This window comes from Chlamydotis macqueenii, chromosome 26 (genome assembly GCF_036417535.1).
Source record: "Chlamydotis macqueenii isolate bChlMac1 chromosome 26, bChlMac1.mat, whole genome shotgun sequence".
Taxonomy (NCBI): Eukaryota; Metazoa; Chordata; class Aves; order Otidiformes; family Otididae; genus Chlamydotis; species Chlamydotis macqueenii.
In genome coordinates, this window is record NC_141581.1 from 5185231 (window position 1) to 5207188 (window position 21958).

At 37.7% G+C, this 21958-nt stretch overlaps 2 protein-coding genes across 7 annotated transcripts in view; both read right to left on the reverse strand.

Annotated features, from left to right (window-relative positions):
* Nucleotides 1-21958, reverse strand: part of EPS15L1 (epidermal growth factor receptor pathway substrate 15 like 1) — a 48608-nt gene that overhangs the window by 19283 nt on the left and 7367 nt on the right. For 5 of the 6 annotated variants that reach the window (XR_015261142.1, XR_015261141.1, XM_086767166.1 and 2 more), the window contains exons 6-22: nucleotides 21624-21686; nucleotides 20591-20716; nucleotides 18993-19052; nucleotides 18424-18660; nucleotides 17661-17818; nucleotides 17052-17208; nucleotides 14589-14674; nucleotides 14095-14167; nucleotides 13567-13728; nucleotides 12785-12982; nucleotides 12345-12509; nucleotides 10151-10277; nucleotides 9979-10029; nucleotides 9465-9601; nucleotides 8928-8988; nucleotides 8484-8566; nucleotides 6929-7061 (exon numbers count right to left, since the gene is read on the reverse strand). Coding sequence is in view for 4 of the 6 variants with exons in the window: in XM_086767166.1 (XP_086623292.1) it covers nucleotides 6929-7061; nucleotides 8484-8566; nucleotides 8928-8988; nucleotides 9465-9601; nucleotides 9979-10029; nucleotides 10151-10277; nucleotides 12345-12509; nucleotides 12785-12982; nucleotides 13567-13728; nucleotides 14095-14167; nucleotides 14589-14674; nucleotides 17052-17208; nucleotides 17661-17818; nucleotides 18424-18660; nucleotides 18993-19052; nucleotides 20591-20716; nucleotides 21624-21686 (2077 nt within the window). In the remaining 2 variants the exon portion in view is untranslated. The remainder of the gene's footprint in view (nucleotides 1-6928; nucleotides 7062-8483; nucleotides 8567-8927; nucleotides 8989-9464; nucleotides 9602-9978; nucleotides 10030-10150; nucleotides 10278-12344; nucleotides 12510-12784; nucleotides 12983-13566; nucleotides 13729-14094; nucleotides 14168-14588; nucleotides 14675-17051; nucleotides 17209-17660; nucleotides 17819-18423; nucleotides 18661-18992; nucleotides 19053-20590; nucleotides 20717-21623; nucleotides 21687-21958) is intronic. The other variant, XM_086767168.1, reaches the window with a different exon arrangement.
* CHERP (calcium homeostasis endoplasmic reticulum protein) overlaps nucleotides 1-21958 on the reverse strand; it is a 57153-nt gene that overhangs the window by 4141 nt on the left and 31054 nt on the right. The window lies entirely within an intron of this gene.

Consider the following 21958-nt stretch of genomic DNA (forward strand, 5'->3'; position numbering starts at 1 on the left):
ATCAAATAATTGAATGCACACAACAGAGCATTCAGGCTTTGGTTTGCATGTTTTTTGAGCAAGATACTGAACAAACTGTGAACTCTTAATTTTCATCTAATTGAGACACTGAAAACACAGTATAGGCACACAAACACTCCTAAAAACATTCATATGCCCAGTTCAGAAAGCAGCAAAGATCTGTGCTCTTTCTTCCTCACTGACAACTGTCAATATGAGGTTAAAGTGCTCTTGCACTGCTTTATAGATGAAAAATAAGTCTAAAATGGTAAAAACAGTCAAACCATAAAATGCCTTAAATTTAGAGAAGTGACACATACGAAAAAGAACTATATTTATCATTGACACAAAGCAGGAGGAAGCATCAAATACAAAGGAAGACAGCAGCAGAACAGGGCTGTACAAACACTGCCTTTCCGTGAGCTGCCTGCATTGCCCTTCTGATTTGTGCAGGCACAGTGGTGGCTGACAACATGAAGCATCTGATCATGCACAGCAGTAGTAAGAGGCACCTAAAAGGGTTCAGGGATGCAAAAAACGTCCCACAAAGTGAATCTAGCTCAGAAGCTTCCAGTTAGATAATCCTGGTCCAGGCAAGCCTGGAATATGTGTGCATACTCCACCTGGGTACCCACACACTGAAGCTCTGAAGGCAAACTGCCTTCAGAGTATTTTCTTTCAGTATTAATTCTTAATCCTGAGCACTTAAGTGGGCAAATCTATCTTAAATTTACCTCCTAAGGTCCATCCACCATAGGATCAGAATACTGTTCTGTGAGTTGGCTGTTAACTTTTCTTGCATTTCTATCTTCTTTGGGGCTGACAGCAATCTCCTCCTGCAACCACACTTGTGAGGAAAGTGCAAAGAATCCTCACCCAAAACCAGGGAATTATTATTTCTGTAGATGATGGATTACAACACGCATCACAGCTACAAGTCTTCAGACTACTTCCATCAAATATTAAGATTCTGAAGATCTTCACAGATCTTGAACAGATCTTCAAGCCCTGACCCCTTTTCCTATTTGTTAAGCCATCAACAGGCTCAGCTACAATTTCCCTTTATCTGCCAAACGGCAGGACTCGGTCAGTCCTGGACTCGGTCAGTCAGATTTAGCTTAAGTCAGCAGGGACCTTTTCTGACTTCACCGGTGGGACAGCAAAATACCTCTAGCAGTTTTGCAGTTTGTGATTTGGTAAAAAATACTGAACGCTAACACCTTGTCTGGTTAAACTTACTATCAATAACATCATTACTATTATTTGATAATTTCTAGTCACTCCTATTAAATACTGTGTAAACTCTTGTGCTCACAGCGAGGACTTCTGGGGCTCCACACAAGCCAGGCATCTCTGAGTGATCAAAACTGTGCTTCCTAATTCAAGGGCTGGCTGGTTAGTCCCCTGTTTTGTCTTCTCAAGACTTTTTCCAATATTTTGACATTTCAAAAACACGACCAGTCGTAAAAACAATGTGGGAACGGAGTTCTGAACTCAAAGATAGAGGTGTTAACCACTAACCTCTGAAATGCCAATTTATAAGAGCTACAAAGAACAAATGGAACAACAAACAAAGCCAAAACTCTTGACAAGCTCATTGTGTGCAGGCTGGAATAACTTCCCAGTATTCCTTTGAATTCCAAGTTACATAGTATTTTTCTGCTATTTATGGATTGGTATCCCAAAGAAAAACTGCATTTTTAAAAGTACATTACCACTGAAAAAGTTCACTATTAATACAATACCCACCACTTTTATTAGCCACTAATATATTTAATATAAATTGTAACATTTACACAAGCTAAGAAAAGCTAGTGTGATAAAAATAATTGGTTTTATTAAATAATCATTGCGAGAAGAAAGCACATTGAAATTGGAAAGTATGTTTTCTTCCTGCTTTTTTACGATTTTTATATTCTTTCAAGGTTAAGGAGGTCAAAACCGCTATAAGCAAGCAATAAAAATTTAGGAGAGGTTGAAGGTTACACACTGGTTAGTGGTGAAGGTTCTTCCACTAATATCACTGGTTAACAGTACTGTTATAACCGCAATGTGGAATGCATGGTGCTGCACTTAAAGGAAGTGGTAAGGGTGGGGCAGAAGCAGTAGGTCCCACGATCAAAGCACTAGAGCATTGAATTTTACTTATAACCCAATCACTGACACCCACACAGCAACTTCCTGTACTTTAAAAAAAAAAAGAAAAAAAGAGAAAAAAAATCTGTTTCTCTCTTTTTGTAATCAACAACTTTTACCTAGAAACTAGTTAGCGGTGAACTCTGACTGATTTAAATCTGCAGCTCACGGCAGAAAACATAATTGTTAATCTGTGAGAACCTAGAAAAACCATTTTAACTGACAGGTTTCAGTGTATCAGCTCTTTCAGACTTTTTTATTCTTAATTACACAAAAGTCCTACAAAACGAAGAACTAGTGTAAGAAATATAAAGGGACAAGAAGTTCAGTAGAGCTAAACGTTACAGGGAATTCTCTATGACAGAAAACAAAATGTACTTACAAATCTACAGAACTTAGCTATGTTCTAGGACAGCTTGAGAAAACAATGTGCACTAGAATTTAGATCTCTGTCACAAGGCACCTTTGCTTGAGTATGTCAATAGACACTACTATTAATTTTGTTAATATAAATAATTGTCTTGTTGTCCATTTATCATAGCTCATTATCCAAAGCACAGGCCTGTTTATATCTGGATAATTTCCGGTGCTTTTTGAGCATTATCCAAGCTACAGCATCAATAAATATCGAAAACCTTCCACTTCTGTCTGAAGAAACCTTCAAGCTCTCCAGTACCACTTGGTGAAGATCAAATTACTTAAGCCAAGTCCAGGGGAGCTGTAGGAACCCTAATGTCCATCAGGAACTTCACAGGCTATGAATGCATCCCTGAGGAGAAAGAACACGTGCATAATCCCTTGGGGATTTTTATTAGAACAGTCTAGTCAGAAGAGCTAAAGAGCTTTTTCTTAGCTGATGTTCCTCAACTTAAAAAGAGAATCTTAAACCAGTTAAGGGAGAGAGATAGTGATTTTTCAAATCTTTGCATGTAACAGATATGTTGGAGCTTTGATGTACACTGGTATCCCAGCTTGCTTCTGAAACACCTTCTCCTTGTCATTATCTGGTTTTATTCACTGATTCATTAGCCTTCCTCCAATTCTCTTTAAAGATTCTGCACTTTACCTTGAAATAGTTATACTGAAAAAACACAGTAGAGCACTTAATCAGAAAAACAAACATGAGATTTCTCTTGGACCAAGCAAACGACAGTTTAAAACTCTGTAACATCTGAAAGATCTTCAAAGGCTTGGTTCAAAACAGAGTGAGAAAGAAGGATCGTGACTTACGAAGAACAGAACAAGTGTAAGCCTGAGATGCAGGCTAAGATACAACTTTAAGGAAACAAGTTCATGGTTGCCATCCCCTCTCTTAACCTTAGTTTTTGAGAAGGGAAAGATACGGATCTGCAGGGTGCCTAATCCGTGTTCACACGGTAAGCGTGCGCCTATCCCTGCCAGACAGTAACAACCAAACAGCTGGGAACTGAAGCATCTGCTACACAGTCAGCAGATCACAGCTGCTTCTCAATGTCCAAGCTTTGGAAAACAAACACACACCAACTAAAAAACAAACCAACCAATCAAACCAGCCAACCAGTCTTCACTTTACAAGCAGCCAGCAAATAGGTCAGGATTTATAAGGCCAGACAACGATGACCCACTGCAGTCCTGCTACTGACAAAGCTGGCAGCAGCAGAGAAGTTCCCTCAAGCACGGTATGAAGGCCACCTCCAGAGCCTTTACAGGAGAGCAGCTAAGCTAAACTACACACTCCTTTTACAGGTTTTTCCAGGTGCATCTGAAGCCTTTTGATCAGATCACCACTAACTGGCAAACAGAGGCTACTGTCTCAAGTGCTAGCCCCATGCTCCGTTCCAAAGGTTTGCTCTGCCTTTGTCTTCAAGAAGCGAGATCTGCTGCACATCTCCTCACTCCTCTGGAGAAAACAGACACGGGGCAAGATGGGAACTGGGGCACACTTTGGTCACAGCCTGACCATCCAGGACACCCTGCAACATCCCAGTGGTTTGATCAGACAATGCTTGCATGTCACAGAACTCCTCAAAAACTTTGCATCTACGAAAGCACTGAATTAGGAACAAGCCCTGGTGGATTTTGCTAGTTTCCCCTATCAACAGCTACCTGGGAGATCAGGCAGCTTTCAATGCTCTGCAGAAATATCTGTTAGTATTTTCTACTTGACTGTAGAGCGCTGAAGACGAGTAAAGCTTTAGATCAGATCTTCACTGCACCTGGCTAAGAGAACACAAGCAAACCAGAGAAGTGCTTTTCAATATTAAATATCTGCCCCCAACAGAAAGAACAGTTTTACTAAAAAGAATGTGAGCTGGGAACAGAAAGGCAAACTATAGATTTGTCTGGTAATAACGAGCATTTATTCATCCTTCAGTGAGATCTTTATCACCTACTTGTTTTTTAATTAAACAGACCAATGAGAAAGGTAAGAAACAACGGAAGTTTCTTGTCTGTTGTTTGTTTTCTGAGCAGCGTTCCCATTTCTAACGCACACTTGCACGCCTGTATCTCTTGCTAGAATCGCAGTTTATTACTATATAATTTCTCATGCTTCAAGTAACCACTGAAGATTGCCTTAGTTGTGGAAGGAAGGGAGGAGTGTAACTGCATAAGCACGAGGCTCGTTTGCTTTAAAAAAACCTCTGCTTTGTTTCCTCCTGAGCCTATTTTATCATAACAACATTTGCTTTTGGTAGAGCAGCGGAACCTTACAAATACTGTGTCTCCTAAGAAGAGGGGAAAGCACACATTTAAACAATTTTTTTAAAAGACTGATTAAAGGCTGAGTGCACACGTCTAAATTAAAAACAAATTATTAAAGCAAAACCTTCCTCAAAATTCCTCAATATGTACAAAAGAAGGAGTGAAGGGATATAAATAAAAAAAAAACCCCATGTAGGTGAATCAATCCTAGGGCATTTATTTCTCATCTTTGCTGCTACTATTACACTGTATTTGCTAGGAATAATCATGTTTCAAACAAGAAACAGCAAGAAACCACATGAAAGAGATAATATAGGTATATTGAGTATTTGTTTGACTCATTCAAGTTTATATAGGGCCTTTAAACACTGAATTATTTTCTGTAGACATTTCTTAAAAAGATGGTTGCTTATATGCTTTCCTTGAAAATCAAACAAAGAAAGAAACACAACGTCATTCACAATGGCATGTAAGATTACCTTCACCTCTTGTATTTCTGCTTTTATTAATTTGTGTCCTATTAGCTGATATTTGTCAGCATTACCTACTATGGGTACGGGTTTTTACATTACTGAAGGCTCTCTAGTACCTCAGCAGCAGAATAACAAAGCACGGAACAGGCTGCTTCAAGAACTTTTCCACAATCCTCGAGCATTTCCTGACAAATGTAATGAATCCTCACCTACACAGAACCTCATAATCTGATTTCAGGTTTTTTAGTGTGCATCATCATCTCCTGAGCAATGAAATCACAGTAATAGGAACAAACTAATGCTGCTGCAGTGGCCTGCTTGTAAATCTGCTGTACTAAAGAAGATTTTCCAAACCTTGGATCAGTCTATGGGACAGTTAACGACATCTTCAGGATACTCCAGTAACAGAAAGTACTTTTCACCTTATCCAAGGGCTAGTTCTAGCATAACTGGTTTGCAAAACCAGATCAACAATACCTGTTACAAACAGGATGGGTGCAGGGTGCATGCTTTGCTCCAAAATGTAACAGCAGAAAGGCAGACAATCCACATATTTAATCAGGGAGGCATTAATAAGGGATCTGCTTTCTTTGTGTTATGCTTCCCAATATTGTTAGTGTGTACAGGAGAACACCAGCTATTGACCCACACGTCTGGTGCAAAATTATGTGCCTATTCATAAGCAGAATCCAGCTTTTTTTTTTTTTTGAGCCAACTAAGCACTCACTGCTAGTATTAACTGAACTATACAACTGCTGTTAAAAGGAGACTTGAAACTAACAGCTCTAAGTGGCTTCAGTTCTTAAAACAGTTTCACCGGTATCTGAATATTTTGAAAATCAACCCTAGGGAGGGGGAACAAGTAGAAGTTCAATCTCCATTAAGAGAGATCTTATTTTCAGTTCAGGAGATTACTACATCTCTAAGAATTTCCATATGTAATGGACTTGAAGCAGGAACAAGCCGTATACTCAGAAAGTGGTTTATATTTAATTACTGCAGCAACGCATGAACCCAGGAGTGATCACAGCCAGACAGATCAGGTCAGGTCTGTCCAGCCCTGCACCCTGCTCTTGTCAGAATCTACTGGCAGATGCCTCAGGAGGAACATCAAAACAAGGCAGACACAGCCATGCTTCAGACTACTTGCAGACATTCAGCAACACAGGAGCCAGAGAGAGGACTTGGGCTTTTGGTAAACTCTGACATTCCAGTTGAATTTTTCTTCTGAGACTTATCTAGTTCTTTTTTAAGCCCATTTAAAATTTTTCACATTCTGCATATTCTCTGGCCAAAACAAAAAAATTCTTCAATTTAGAGTACTGTATAAAACCAAATCTCTTGTTTATTTTGAAGGTGCCATTTACTGATGTCATTTGTTGCCTACTTGGAAAAGACAATTTTTTTTTTCCCCCCATCATAAGTGATTTTTCAGATCTGTCATACAACTCCCTAATTATCTGTTTTCCAGTCTGGTTTACTGACAATTCCTGACCATTTACTGATAATCTCATACCTTCCTCCAACGTTAAAATATAAGACAATGACCTAGAAGACTGTCAGCTTGTCCCTGCATGCAATAATATACAGAAAACTGGGGGAACTGGCTATTAAAAAAAAAAAGAAAACCTCCTTACCACTGGGTGGCTTGGGTCGTGGAGGGATATTTTTCTTCGGTGGTAATGCTGGTGTGTCTGATTTGCTTTTGAAAGGGTCATCTGAGAATCCCACTCCTCCAAAAGAGGAGGTGAAGGGGTCTGAAGCTACTGACTAGGTAAGAAAAAAAGAAAAGAAAAATAATGTAAGCACACTGTAGAGTTTCTGTTGTTTCACAAAGGTGACAAGTTAACTCAAGTAAAAGCATTAACTTCAAAAAATGAGGACAGAATTACAGAATTGGTGTCAGTGGTGCAAGAGGCTACCACCCACTGACAGAGGTGCTAGGATCTCATTACACACAAAAGTACTTATGCTCTTAACCACTTAAGTACTTCTGCAACTTTTAGCCCTAGTAAAAAGCTGACGAGAAAAGTAAAGGGAAGTAAAACTCTACTTTGGCCTATTTGGCAGTGAACGGTCATAGTGCAGTCCAGCCTTCACTCTGATAAACAGAACCGTGATAGAAACTGGAAAAACATGGCAGTCTGCAGAACAGATAGCTTTTCCCCAAGCTTTTCTTAAACTACACAGTTATCAGTCTTTTTTGTAAAAGCTCAGGGAAAATTCCAAACCCATAATTTTTAATCTTTCTTATATTTAGCTGGTTCTTGTGAAGGACACTCCCATTGATTTAAAAAGGCACCAAAAAAGAGGACATGCAGGGAAATTTATCATCTTGAAATGAAGAAAGAGGGGTTTTGCAGGCAAAGCTAAAGCTTGCAGAGGGACCTCCACCGAAACTCCTAACTCCAGCCAAAGACATCGGTATTTGTGAAGGCTGCTGCCACCTAGCGGAGAGCTAACCCCCCCCCCTCAAATCAGTAAGAAAAGTTAGAAAAAAAATACAAGAAGTTCAATTAGTCAAAGTGATACGATAATCTATTTTTTGTTAACATTTACTCTAAAATTTTCAAGTGTTATTGCGGAACTAAGTGTAAAAAGTTGGGCAACTGTAAATTCCAAACTCCATCTCAGACTGCGACTGACCCAGGTGAGGAGGTAAGGACTGGTTCTGGCTGAAGTACTCCATCTACTCAGTTTACATCGAGAAATCAAGGCAACAGCAATCCTGTTAAGAGCTGTGAAATGCCAGCACACCACATTTTCCACCTGCCTCCTGTTCCCTGTCCTCATCGAGAAGTTTAAGTACACGGTGGGATACCATGAGAGATGAAATATCCAAAAAGCAGACGTCAGGACTTAGAGGAAGGTGGGACACTGAGATACATTAATATCTGGAACACTACCTTTTCTGACAAGTAAAAACTAGAAGTTATTTCTTTTACTCCTCTGGCATTTGAAAATGTTTGTGAAACACTGATGTATCCCTGCTGACTCTACCAGTCTTGGTAAGACTTTGCAGTATCTGAGCTGGATGGAAAATGCTTTGCTAAGTAACTGCTGAGACTGAACGGAAAAAAATAACAGAAATGTGTTGTCAGCTGAAGAGTTACAAATTATCTCACAGCCTTTAAAAAAGGTAATTGTACGTAAATTTTTTAAAAGGACAGTTGCTTTCTTTGTAACCCTTACCTTTGACATCTGACTGAAGTCTGCAAATCCCTCACCACTACTGAAAGCACCACTTCCAAACGGATCCAGTGTTCCAAATGGATCTGAAACAGATACAGGAAAAAACCAAAAAAATTAAAATAATACTTAAGAATTATGAAGAACGACTCTGTGCCAATGAAGTACAAAACTAGGCAAGTGATTAAAAAACACTCGCACTTTGACCTGGGATGAGATGTTAAAAGAGAGTTCTATAAAACAGTGGGTTTCCTACCAGCTGTTTGGAGGAAAAAAAGTAAAATAAAAGAGTGAAGTATATAGTCTACATGAAGACTTTATGTTCATAACAGGACCACAATGATACTTGCCAAGACATTTTCTTTATTCTCAACTTTTACATTTGATTCTTCTTTAATAAGGAGATACCTCCTTACTAATCCTCAGGAGAAATTTTTTTTGCCTTACCTGGACCTTTTGAAGAGATACTGGAAGACGTAAAAGGATCGCTGCTTTCAAAAGGGTCAGGCTAAAAAGAACAGATACACACAATTACTGTTCTGCTGTACTGTGCACTTGTATTTTTATGCATATCAAAATCTCATACTTTAAGACAAATTATTTCAAATTTCAGACCACTCTGTTCAGTGGACTTATAGTAGAATAAAATCAACTGATTCACTACGTGACTGCACAAATAGAAACATCGATGGGATGGAGGTAATGGTGTGAACGAGTGGGTGCTGGTAGGTTGAAACTCCCAACAGAGAAAAAAAAATTCCACCTAACTGCATTTTCGTGGTGAATATGCATCATTATCACAGAACTGGAAAGAACAAACTGCTGATTGCCTTAACAATCCATACTGAATTTTAAGAACAAAATTAACAATCTTTCATCAGTCAGGAGCAAAGTATTTAGTGGTATTTTGTTCTTTTAGCTATCAGACAATAAACTTGTCAACAGTAAAGAAATCTGTTATGTGTAGACGTAAAAATTACTGACCTTTGAGGGTAAAGCAGGGGGTTTTGTGAATGGATCTGAGGTAAACGGGTCACTCTTCACGGGTTTCTTGAAGAAATCCTCAGGGGCAGAACTACGAAATGGGTCGCTTTCCTTAAACGGATCACCTCCAAACGGATCTAGAAGGTGTTCGAAAAGGTAAACAGAATGTAGCACCTAGTGTGTCCACAGTGAACCATTCTCTATTTGACCAATACTCACTGCTTTAATTTTTCTTATAAAAACAAGCAATGCTTTGGTAAACCTGATAAACTCCCAGATACCTCTCTAAACAGGCTGTTAACTAAGTTTGACCAAGTAAATGTTTCTATTAAAGTTACGAACTTAATAAAGACTGACATGCATGCTATTAACATACTGATCCTGAAGGCACACGCTGCCAAGTTTTTAAGTTCTCACATGCAAACCAAAAATCTGACACCAGAGCTTAGAAATCTTTGTGTTTGGCTACAAATTGTTTATATCACATCTGTCCTGTCATCAAAAGGGCTATTACCTGCTGGAGCAGGTGGCTGTTCTGCAAAAGGATCATGCTGGAATGGGTCACCTATGCAGAATAGAAAAACCATTTGTTTTATCCTCTATTTAGCGAGATGATAAAGTTTGTGAAAATATAATTTACTCAACAACTGGTCTTCAAGGTCTCAGGTAAGCCACTGGTCACTTACTGCCTTTGAAAGGGTCTGCTCCCTTAAATGGATCAGATTTGAACGGATCTTCTGACTGGAATGGGTCTGTATGCAATTCTTGTGTATTATTGGTAAACATCAAGGCTTTATTCTTAAACGGATCATCCTAAAAATTAAGAGGAGAAACATTATAGCAACTTACCATGAAATTCTATGGTATCTTGGTTCCTGTTTAAAGATCTTAAAAATGACTTTGTAAAGAACTTTCTGAATAAATGGCTTCTAAGCAGAAATAAATACAGAATAGAAAGAATGAGGTAGCTCGAGGCTGCATAGAACATCAGAAACATATACAGATAAAAACAAAAGATTAAACTGTTTCTCATATTAATATATTCACTTCTCAATACTTAAGTAAAAAAACCCCAACCATCACACTATCAAAAAAAAATTCTTCTCTTCCAGTTATTTTACAGCTCAGCTTCAGGTAAGACAGCTACTTAAAAGAGAGTCACAAATCTTCCGTGGACTACAAACACAAGAAAATACTACTGAGTAGTCATGCTCAAGATTGCTGCTTCTTAACTCACTCTTGATCTTAAAGCTTCAAGAACTGATACCACATTACAAAACACTAGACGGCAGGAAGAGCGTCACCTCAACATTTTGATGATAGAGAGGTTTGTCAGCCGAGGGCAACCTATAGCCTTGCCAAGTTACCAAAAAATCCAGTATGAAAAAGTAGCAAACTACAGTTACGAAACCTCTTCATCGCACTCGTTTGCATCTCATCCCCTTGTCTTTTGCCTGGTTTGGGTCTCTCTGACGAAACCCCTCCTTGCACAGCAGCCGTATGTCCATTAACAAACAAAGCCTCTCAACTCCAACCTAAGAAGTGTCTAACAGTTACACTGCCTCCGACACTAGAAAGACACCAGATTTCTTTCATCCCTTTACAAGATGCAAACGAAGAAGTCTTAATTAAGACTTCCCAGAACAGCGGGGAGGGAAGTGGGGAGAGGAGGAAGAGGAAGGAAGAGTTAACAAACAGGAAAGGGACACAATGGTTTAAAAATTTTACTATGAACGTATACTGGAATTTTCTTCCAGTAAGTGATTCTTGGGTTTTGGAAAGAAGAGAAACATCTGGAAGTTTCCACTGGAAATTAATGTTTATGCAACCCATACAAGCAGAGAAAGTAAGCACTAAGTGTTTTAAGGTCATAACTCTCAATGTATTGCTGTTTTTAATCTACACTTTTCTTCTTTTGAGCATTTTGTTTTTACAGAGAAAGTGTAAAGTAGAGCACAAAGCTAGGACGCCTGCTGAGTATTTATTAACACACACTATACACGAAAGATATTTAACTTCATACTAAACCCCCAGTAAATACTGTGCTTACGAAGATTCTGGAAAATACGCTTCCCTAATGAGGAAGCACCAAGTAGACGTGCAAGTAGAATCAAGGAGGTATGCAACTTCTATATTTAAAGCAAAAAAAAAAAAATAGACTTAAAAATGAGAAACATTGTGATTTAGAGTAATTTATTAAATATTGAAATCTACAATAGATACTCAAAAGAAATTGACTGGAAAAATCTTTAAGAATTTGAAGGATCTTACGAATTGGGGAAAAAATATTGACTAGAAGAAAACATAATAAATGAGATAAATTATGCTGGAATTGTTCAAGCAGAAGAGAGCTATGTATTTTGGGAAGGAAATACGTTTTTTACTGGAATATGCAATAAACATAGCTCACTGCAAAGGACAAATTTGTACAGCTTCTTTTGGAAATAACAAAGACATACATGATTAAAGGTAAGTTCACAGCAGGTGTCCCCTTGGTAACCAGAGAACTTGCAAGAAAATAACCAAGACACTTGAATTGGAAACAAAGTCCTACCTCCTTCCTGAGACTAAGGAAGGTTAGAAAGCAAGGGTGAACACGACCTTTTCTTTGTGTTTACATAATTACAATTTGGTTACATATCCATACTGTTAGACAGGCATAAAAGCCTAGCACAAAATCTAACTCAAAGCTTAAAAATCAAGGTTTCCATGAGCATGAAAATCTTTGCTTTGCACTGAAGATTGATACCTTGCAGGGATCACGGTATTTACTAACATACCAAAAGCCAACTAAACAAACATCTTCACAATTTCAGACTAGTTGCAACTCACAAACCCTATTATTGTAAAACACACTAAACAATAGGAAGTCTTCTTTACCATAGCTCCGTAATTGCTTCTTTCTGTCTGCCCAAGGCCTTCGCTTATGTCCGCTAAATTCGTCAGACTGCCACTGTGAATCCCATTGAGAGCTTCGTTATATTCTTCTATACTCTTATTGACTTCTTGATGACTCTCTTGAAGTTGAGAAAGTTTACTTCTTGCCTAAGCAGTGACAAACGTTTTAGTATGTTACATGCTAAACAACACTGTCCTTCTTGCAATCTCTTTAAACATCATTGCAAAATAGTTGTATTTTCCCCTGACCAGAGCTGAAATTTTCCTGGCTCAGTCTGGGAATTAAACTACTAAGCACCAGTCAAGAAGGCTTAATTTCACTAGTATTTTTTTCCCCTTCTGAAAAATAATCTTTCTAGTTGATGTTGAACTCTTAGCCTTTCACTAAGCAAAAAAGAAGTTGTATAAACGTCAGTGAATACCTGATTTATTTCTTCCTGTGTTGATTTTAAAGATTTGATTATTGTTTCAAGCTGCACTTTTCCAGCCTGGATACTCTGCTCTAGCTGAGTCTCTTCTTGCTGGAGGCGATTCAGCTCCGCTTTTGCTCTATTAAGGTCATCTTCCTGTGATTTTAAATCTGACTCCTGAGATTGAATCTGCATTTTTAGTGATGAAATCTGAAACAAAACATTTTAAAAAATCAGAGTGAAATTTGAAAGAAATGTAACTCAATAAATTATTAATTTAGATTAAATAATAGAAAGTTGTAAAGCAACCTATCGACTCCTAAGAAAGATAACAAAAACTTAATAAGAACCTCACGCTTCTTATCATGTTACACAAAATCCTTTATAAAAGCACATGGGGCACTCAATAAAACCAAGAAATATTAATATATTTTAAATGACAGGAATGTCATACAATAAAGATAATTAAAACGTGCTTCTTAGATGGCTACATTGTAGTTTCAGAACTTGGCTCCTTTTCCATTCAAACATTTACCAAGTACTATAAAGTTGATTTTTAACACTGACGGAGAAAGGGACCCCTGGAGATCATCTGGCTGAACCCCCCATTTATGGCCATCATTAAAAGTATTTAGATTAGCAAAACCCTTTCTTGGACCTCTACATTTATGTGGAAATTGCTATTTATGGTAAAAATTAATTTTAAAAAGCAAGCTTACTCATTAAATAAATAGAATTTCCTTCAACAAGAGACACAACACTCTCCAGCATGTCCAGAATGAACATACACTCACCACCTGTGTTTCTTCCTGACATTTCTGCCTTACATCGTTCAGCATATCTTTCAGTTTGGCTTTCTGCTGATCCATTTCATCCAGGCGGTCCTGGGCATCTTGCTTCTGAGCCTCTAGCTCTTGCAAGTTACTTGTCTCCCTGTCTAAATCATTTTGTAGTTCCTGAGGAAAATTACACAGTTCATAACTTACATTTAGCTGTTGTCTTACAGGAATGATCAACCACAGACAAACAGGCTATCCTAATTATCAAAACTAATACTCTTTGAACACAATTTCATAAATTAGTGTTAGCTAAACACTAAGAAAAAAAGACGTTTCAAACTGTTCAGGTATCATTTTCTTACATTAACCAGCATTAGAAAAAAACATTTCTGATGGGCAACAGGAAAATAAAGATCCTTCTTAAGTTAGAGGAAAATTCCATGAAAGGAGGAAAGACTTGCTCAGAAGCAACTTAAGGAAAGACAGAAGAATGCTTAATTCTCCATATATTATTTCACATTAAAATTAAAACAGAGTTTTTACCTGAACTTCATTGGTTTTCTGTCTGATTGATTCTTCCTTTTCCCTAATGTCCTGCTCTAGAGAATATTTTTCTCTGTAAGACAAACAAGCACAAGTATTCATGATTAGTTAAATAATATAACACACCCAGGCGCATGCACAAAAATCAATTACATATTATTCTGGAAACATCACACAGCCAAAAATGCCAGCCCATATTCTGATACATTCTTTAAATAAGATCAATTAGACAACTAGTATTTTTTAAAAAATAATTGATATCTGTTCCATAATCAATCTTCTGAAGTCACCTGGCAGAACCCAGGCTGGCTTCACATAACTGGCTAACTGTAGGGTATCAGTGGGAGATTTGCCACCAACTTCAGTGACAAGCAACGCTAAACTGACTAAACAAAATTGACTAAAACAAAACAAAAGTAACAGATACATCGATACTATATATTTAATTGGTTGTCCTACTTCAAGTTTTTCTGTTAACAGCTCACAACTATTACCTCTGCAGCTGTGCAATTTCTTGACTAATATCATCCAGTTCCTTCACTCCTGTAAATTCTCCTGATCCAACGGAACTTGAACTGTCCTGTTAAGAACATAACAGTCTATTAAAATGCCAAGCCGTAACAGAAGATCTTCCTTTACAAAGGCTGAGGACAAAGGTGGAACAAAATCCTCACTATGTGCATTTGCAAAACTCTACGGAGACAACAAATTATTACGCAAAAACTGAGCGTGTCAGAATTCTGTGAGACAGGAGAATTTTCCCTGTGTCCATTTAACGGACAGGATAGCTGAAATACACAGCAGTTAAAGGACAGGCACAATGTCAATGAGTAAACTGCAGGCAATGCTAGAAGTAAAATTCAGAACCTAAAAACTCAGCTCTGCTACAGTCAATAGCAAAGCTTCCAGGGAACTTAATGAAATCAGATGGTAATTGCAGTCTTCTTGAGCCCTGACACAAATTAATGCCCATATGTGCAATTATATCCAATTTCCTGCAGTGCAGGCAACTTCTACAGCCATTCAGGTGTAGATCAGGGAAGATGCAAAGGGTACCTCTTGCCTTTTAGGCAAGAAAATTGTCATTAGAAGTTCTTAAGAAAGGATCTCAGTATTTGGTACAAAATTGTTGTTATAAAAAGGATTGCTAATTCTTTGAAAAAATCACTGCAACTGTGCAAAAACTGCAACACTGAACTCACTGTTAAGTACGACAAATCAGGAGACCTCCCATTTTTAAACAGCATTTTAACAAGAAGAAAGTACAGTTTGCTTACTTCGCTCCCTTTGAGATTGTTGTGATAACCACAGAAAGCTTGGCTTTATTTAATATAAAAAACCCCAACAACCCAACCAACAAACCACAAACAGATAGCACAGTAAAATGTGACATTTTTTGCGGAAACAATAGGTGAATATCCAGTTTAAATAAGTCCTCATTTTTGAATAAGCATTTCTTTTGTTGATATGCCATTAAGTAATCACAAATAGCAATGACAATCCAGAATAATTCTTCAAGCTAGCAAATTAAAATCTTCTAAAATCACTTTTATATTTTCAGACTAGACACAGATGTGCTGAGAGACCTGTACTGTACGCCGTACAGGATCATAATTAGGTGTTATCCAATTTGATTGTGAAATAAGTTAAAACGAGCTGCTGCATAGATTGACACAGTTCATTGTTCACATGAACCGAAAACGAATCTGCTGTGTTCACAGTAGTATATAGTTTATTTCATGCTATATTCAACTAAACCGCAGTAGATGGAAAAAAAAAAGATGCAACGAACTGAAAATAATGCGAAGCTTAAAGCTCTTGCACCAAGGTATGTTTAGCAGCCACAGCTTCAGAGAACTAGTACATGAGTAATGTTAACATGCATGCCAACACCGAGTTGCCTGTCAAAGAATTCCTTGACAGACCAATGCATCTCAAATTTTTGAGGGAAGCAACACCACCAGATCAACAGCCAACACTGATAACTTTGCACTATTGTGACATCATCATCATGCCAAGAGCCAGTGTCACAGAACACAAGAGCAAAGAGACAGGAGAAGGTGTAGAAATAAAAACATTTTAAAAGTTACACGTAGTGAATATGAACAAACTTGCATTCCTTTGGACATCACAATTACTCACACGACGCATTTCTGTTAGGGCTGAGATCTCAGTTCCTACAGGGGTCAAGTAACCTGACAGAGTCTACAGAGAAAGGATATAGGAAAAACCTTAACAGGACCAGAGCAACAGCCACAAGTGAAATATATTTAGAGCCTAAAAAGCTTTCTGGTTAGGGAAAGTAAAAAAGTAAAGGAAAATAGTATATAATTTACAGAAAAGATGAATCTATTGACATGACAGAAGTATTTATTCACTTCAGTTTCAGAAATACACTAACACACCGTTGAGGAAAGGAACAAAGCCGGGTTCAGTAAAGGATGAGATGCTCCAGTGAAATGGTATTAACAGCGATGGATACAGGACCTTGGACCGTCACGCTACAAGGGATGAATCAACCACCAAGTCCCAGAAACTAGGAAGTCATCACTCTTCATTTTGCCATTAAAAATTTCCTCATGGGAGGAATTTGGTACTGATCACAGTCAGGGACAGGCTACTAAACCAGCTTTTAATAGTTGCTTTTAACAGTTCCCTGAAGTTAAAAAACCCTTCTCTATCATAAAGGAATATTTTTCACGCTAGGCTTTTCTCAGCTTTATTATTCCTTTATTTATGGAATATTCCACTGCATTGTTCCTCACCATCCTGTGCTCTTAAAATTTACGTATATTTTCAAATGTTAAATAATTTTGTAAGAGGAGATTAAAAAAAAAGTTTGGCAAGTCTTCACCATAATATTACAAAAAAAAAAAAAAGTACTAAATTGATACTCCAAGTCCATTACTTTCAAAGCACATAAGCTCAGTATTATCTACAAATAATCAATGGCTCACCTGGATGGGAGTGTTCCTCTCTGAGGGAGGGATCATATCTGGGGATAACACTTGCGGAGGATCAATCCCTTTACTGACCTTCTGTTGAATGAGATACATTGCTAGTGCAAACTGATCTTTGCTTAGCTTTCCCATCTGCCTGGTGTCTGCCAAAGCCCTGGTAAAAAACAGATCACACGTATAAACAAGAAAAACTTATTTCTCCTCTACCACACGTATACCTGTAATTTTCTTTTGATGAAGCCTCATCAGAGCTTGCTTATTCAGGAGAAAGAGTGCCCTAAACAGAGCTGTATTTTATTAGATACATTTAACTGAATAGACAGCAGTACTCTGAGAAACTGTTCGGAGCGCTAGAACTCCAAAAAGCAATCACAATTCACAGACTGACCTACACCCCCCTCCCAGAAAAGCAGAGTAGTTCTCTCTCCCTTGTTCTTCCATATAGCACACATATTGTAGCACGGCAGTAGGACAAGTAAAAGAGGTTGGTGGTTTTTTGTTTGGTTTTTTTTTTTCTTCTTCAGTGTTAGGATCAGCATGCTGGCTGGATAATCTGAGTTCTCAGACCAGTAAGATACAAAAATACAGCTATTAGGGTATTCTTACCATATATGTGCTAGGAGATTCTGAGACAGACCTGAATGCATAAAAATGTCCTTTACTTCTTGGCCACTCACAAAACCATCCATGTCTGTGTCTGTTTTTAAGAAAATTTCGTCGTATCGCACTTTTTCAGATATTGGTACTACCCAATTCACAGTCGGCTGTAAAACAAAGTTTTATATTTCAAAAGAAAGACAAACAGTCTTTATCAACACACTGAGTATATATGACATTGTTCAGAGCTGGATGCGTTGAACATCTTGCACAATCAAATCTGATTGGTAAACAGATATTTGCCCTTTTCCTGTGAGTGTTTTAGCTTAATACTTTAAATCTGAATTATAAATAGTGACAAACAGCTATTCATCAGTTAAAACCCACTCATTCTTTGGAAATATGGACACAACTAGCCATACTAAGTCTCTGCGCTAATAACAGTTTTAGAAGGTACCTTAACGATTTCTTTGGTATTAAAGCTGACACATGAATAAAACCTTTGTGTGGTTTCCCTTTCTATGGAAAGTGAAAATTCCCCTTAAGATTCGCTGCCTCACGGCCACTCTGAATAAAATTAACCTGCTTCTCTTACGTTCTTCCAGGTCTTACCATTCTCATTTCATTCTCTCCATCCAAATCACCCAGCAACCAGTACATTTTCAGAAAACTGCCCACGAGGCAGAAACCAAAAAACAGTTTTATTTTTTCCTGCAGTTTATTGATAAAAAAGAAAAGAAAAAGAAAAAAAAAGAAGAAAAACGATTTGTACCTGTGTTTGTTTGATGCTGTGCTTGGGAGACAAACTCCCTGTGCTGTTCAGACTGTTGACACTACCATGAGATGGGGTAGAACGGAGGCTGTCTTTTGGTGGAGGACTCGCAGGAAGAACAGGAACTGCACCAGGAAAGATAGGCGTCTTCTTTCTTTTAGAAGGTGGTATGAGAGAAGGGGGTAATAGTGAAGGAACCGGCTCTTTCTCAAGAGCTCTATAAACCAAATGCATTGCCTGCAAAGGCAAAAAGGTCAGATAACATTAACAATTAGAAGAAAAAGCAACAAGATTTTCCGGTGTCGGTCATCTACATATTAGTAAAACAAAGACAGACTAGAGATGTAAACCAAAGCAGATAATTTCGATTGTAATTCCAAAAAGTTTAATCTTGGTGACACAGGCAAGAGTCAGTAGATGGATTTCAGAAAGATCACTTAATAGCTCCATGTGAACAATTTAGATTAGAACATTCGACTGCAGCAGAGAAAGCTGCAAAGCTCTTCAGAGAAAACCGAGCGGTTTGCTCTAGCAGAGACACCGTTAATTGAGAATTTAACACAACGTACCACAGCAAATTCGTCCTTGTCCAGGTGACCATCTTTGTCAATATCACTGAGATCCCAGACCTAGAGCAGTGATGACAAAAACCATCATTTAGAGAACAAGTTACATTTTGCGCTTTTGATGTTAATTGCCATCATATTAAGCATGCTCTCTAAAGACTCCTAACAGATTTTTGTGAAGATCACATTAGTTATATTAGGCCTAGCTAAACAGTCTCTGATGAAACAGTGTTAGAGTTTTCCGGAGAGGTGAATCAACACTGACTCTACAAATCTGGGATGCTGCACAGGCAAGTTTTTCGTCTATGTGGCAATCAAGGAGTCACCAAGTTGACTAAAAACATCCAGAGGTGGCTTTGAGGATTGTCCAGAGGGTGTGGGCTAGCAGACTGTCCAGATTTGTCTTATAAGAGTTAAAATATTTTAGAAAAGTCAATACATTTCTAATTTGCATCCCATTCCTAAATTTCTAGTTTTCATTTTTAGTCAAAACAATCTGTCCATCCCTTAGAATTTTCTACAGGAGAGAATTTAAGCATCTAGCAACTTTAGGTCATTATTGGGCAAAGTACAGTCAATGAAACACACAGGAGATTCAGGAGGATACAAAACCGTGTACCAATTCTCAGCCATCAGCTAACACTGTTTAATCATCAGTACGACCTGGAGACAGCAGAGAGGACAGAACGCTAAGACTGAGGCTCAATTATCTGAACTCTACTCCCAGCTTCATCACTGGAGCCCTGTACAGTTTTAAGCTAGTTGATTACTCCTTTGCCCATTTCCTCAGTCCCCTATCTTATCCATAAACTTTTCTGGAACAGGAAAAAGCTTCTTGCGTTTCTATCGTGACAATAACAAGGAAAAAAACCAAGTCTTTCAAGACTAAGTACTTCACAATATTAAAGCACAGAACTAAAACAAGTCATATTTAGATTTTGTAGATAACAGAGAAAGAGGCAGTTCTTTCTGAGAAGACGAAAGTATCTAACACAGGTACAGCTCTTACATAGAATGTATTCATGCTCAGCCATATCAATGTGCAAAACATTAAAGAATATTTTTTAAATGGAAGCAGAAAAACACTTTAAGGAGGTTTGCTTCTCTTCAAATATGCAATGGATGCACTAAATTCAGATCTCGGAAGTATTTATAAATATACATGAAAAAATACTTGACAATTAGACAGCTACAATAAACTAGGATGTTTAAAGTGTTCTCTTGTACAAACAGCAGATAGATTCAATGATATGTCTAATAGCTTGTACTTGGCAAAATGATAAAACAGTGGACTGTAATGTTATAGAAGTTATTATGATTTAGGAGACGACTTCTTGTTTTTAAACCACCAAAATCATAAATTTCAGCTCTTAAAATGAATATAGTGAAGCCAATCTACTGTAGGGTCCAAATTACTACTATTATTTTTATTTCTAAGTGGAAGACTTCAGAGCCTACTTAATGTTCTTGCTACATGGCATGCACTTGATGCAAAATCTCAGCCAACGCCTGATCTATGTTGATAAGTTCCATTTAAATATTTAACATTGCAACTATGAGAAGCTAAATAGAGAATAGCTAAATCTAAACAGCATACTTACCCTTCCTAGGATATCAAGAGGTAGCTTTGAATTCATCAGTACTGGTTTTACTTTGTCTCCTGAAAGTAAACCATTTACTGGCAAAAGGCTTTCAAAAATACCATCAAACTTTGCTTTCTCTTCCACCTAGTTGGTAAGAAATAGCCTGAATAAGTAAAAAAGTGTGCCTGTGTGAGTGTTGAAAATGAGATCTTGCAAGAAATTAAGACTGGTCAGTAATGTATTCATTCTAAATTTCCAAGCTTTCTTGCAAGTGCCACCATGCTGTACTGCAATGTAAATGCCACGGAGCTAGACTCAGGGGGTTCATTTCAAAGCTAAGGTTATGACAGCTAAGAGATTTTAATACGCAGCATACAAGACGTGTTTCTGTAGTGTTACAAAAGGACAATGCTTTCTGATTAAAACTCTTTAAACCAACTTTGACAAACTCTGTAGAACTAAAAACTATTCTTCCCAAATAATCTGCTTTCCACTTTAAAGTACAACATGCAAGTGCAAAAAAAAATAAATAAATCAGCATTGATTTTATTAAATTTCTCCCTTTGAGAAAATGTTGCATCTGAAAATAAACTAAGTACAAATATTCCCATGTATGTACCAAAAGTTGCTTTTTTTCCCAGTGATATATATTGGTGTATCACTGAATACTAATTAGAACACATGAACCCAAGCTTTAAATTAATACTTCAGGATGGATTTGGCGAAATGCTTTGCCGTTCTCAGTGGGGTTCCTTTATACAAACATGAAAGTGCCTACTATTAGGATTCTGGAAGAAATCCAGGCAGAAGATTAAAATTCATTGTGTCTTAAAAAACATCACAGCAGGGGTTGTCAAAGGCTTGTTTAACACTTATTTCAAATATAAAACTACAGCTCAATATTCTCTATTGTGCACAAGTCTCATCGGAAAGGGAGGGCTTCTGAAATGGGAACTACATTAGATACAGAACTCTCTCACTGGGAAAGTTACAGACAAAGAAAATATTTACTTTTAAAGAATGGATGGAACGTGTTATCTTTTACACTTACCCTAACAGCCCAGTGAGTCTCTGTTGAAGGTGGTGCGATCAGCAAAGGACTGCTAGTGTCATGCTAAAATTAAAGAATTTTTTTATTTAGATGTATATGTAAAAATACACACACTTCCACCTCTAATCCTTACTAATTGCTTTAAGAGATGCGTCATACAGATGTAGCCTAACTACACTGAAAAAAAGAAAAAAGGCTGCACATGAACCCCAATAAAAAAATAAGTCATACTGATTTATACTATTACAGTACTTTGATAAGGACACGGTGCGTTAGGTACCCCACCCCAGAACCAAGAGAAGCTAAAGGAGGTCCCAAGCGGCGACTGCAGGCAA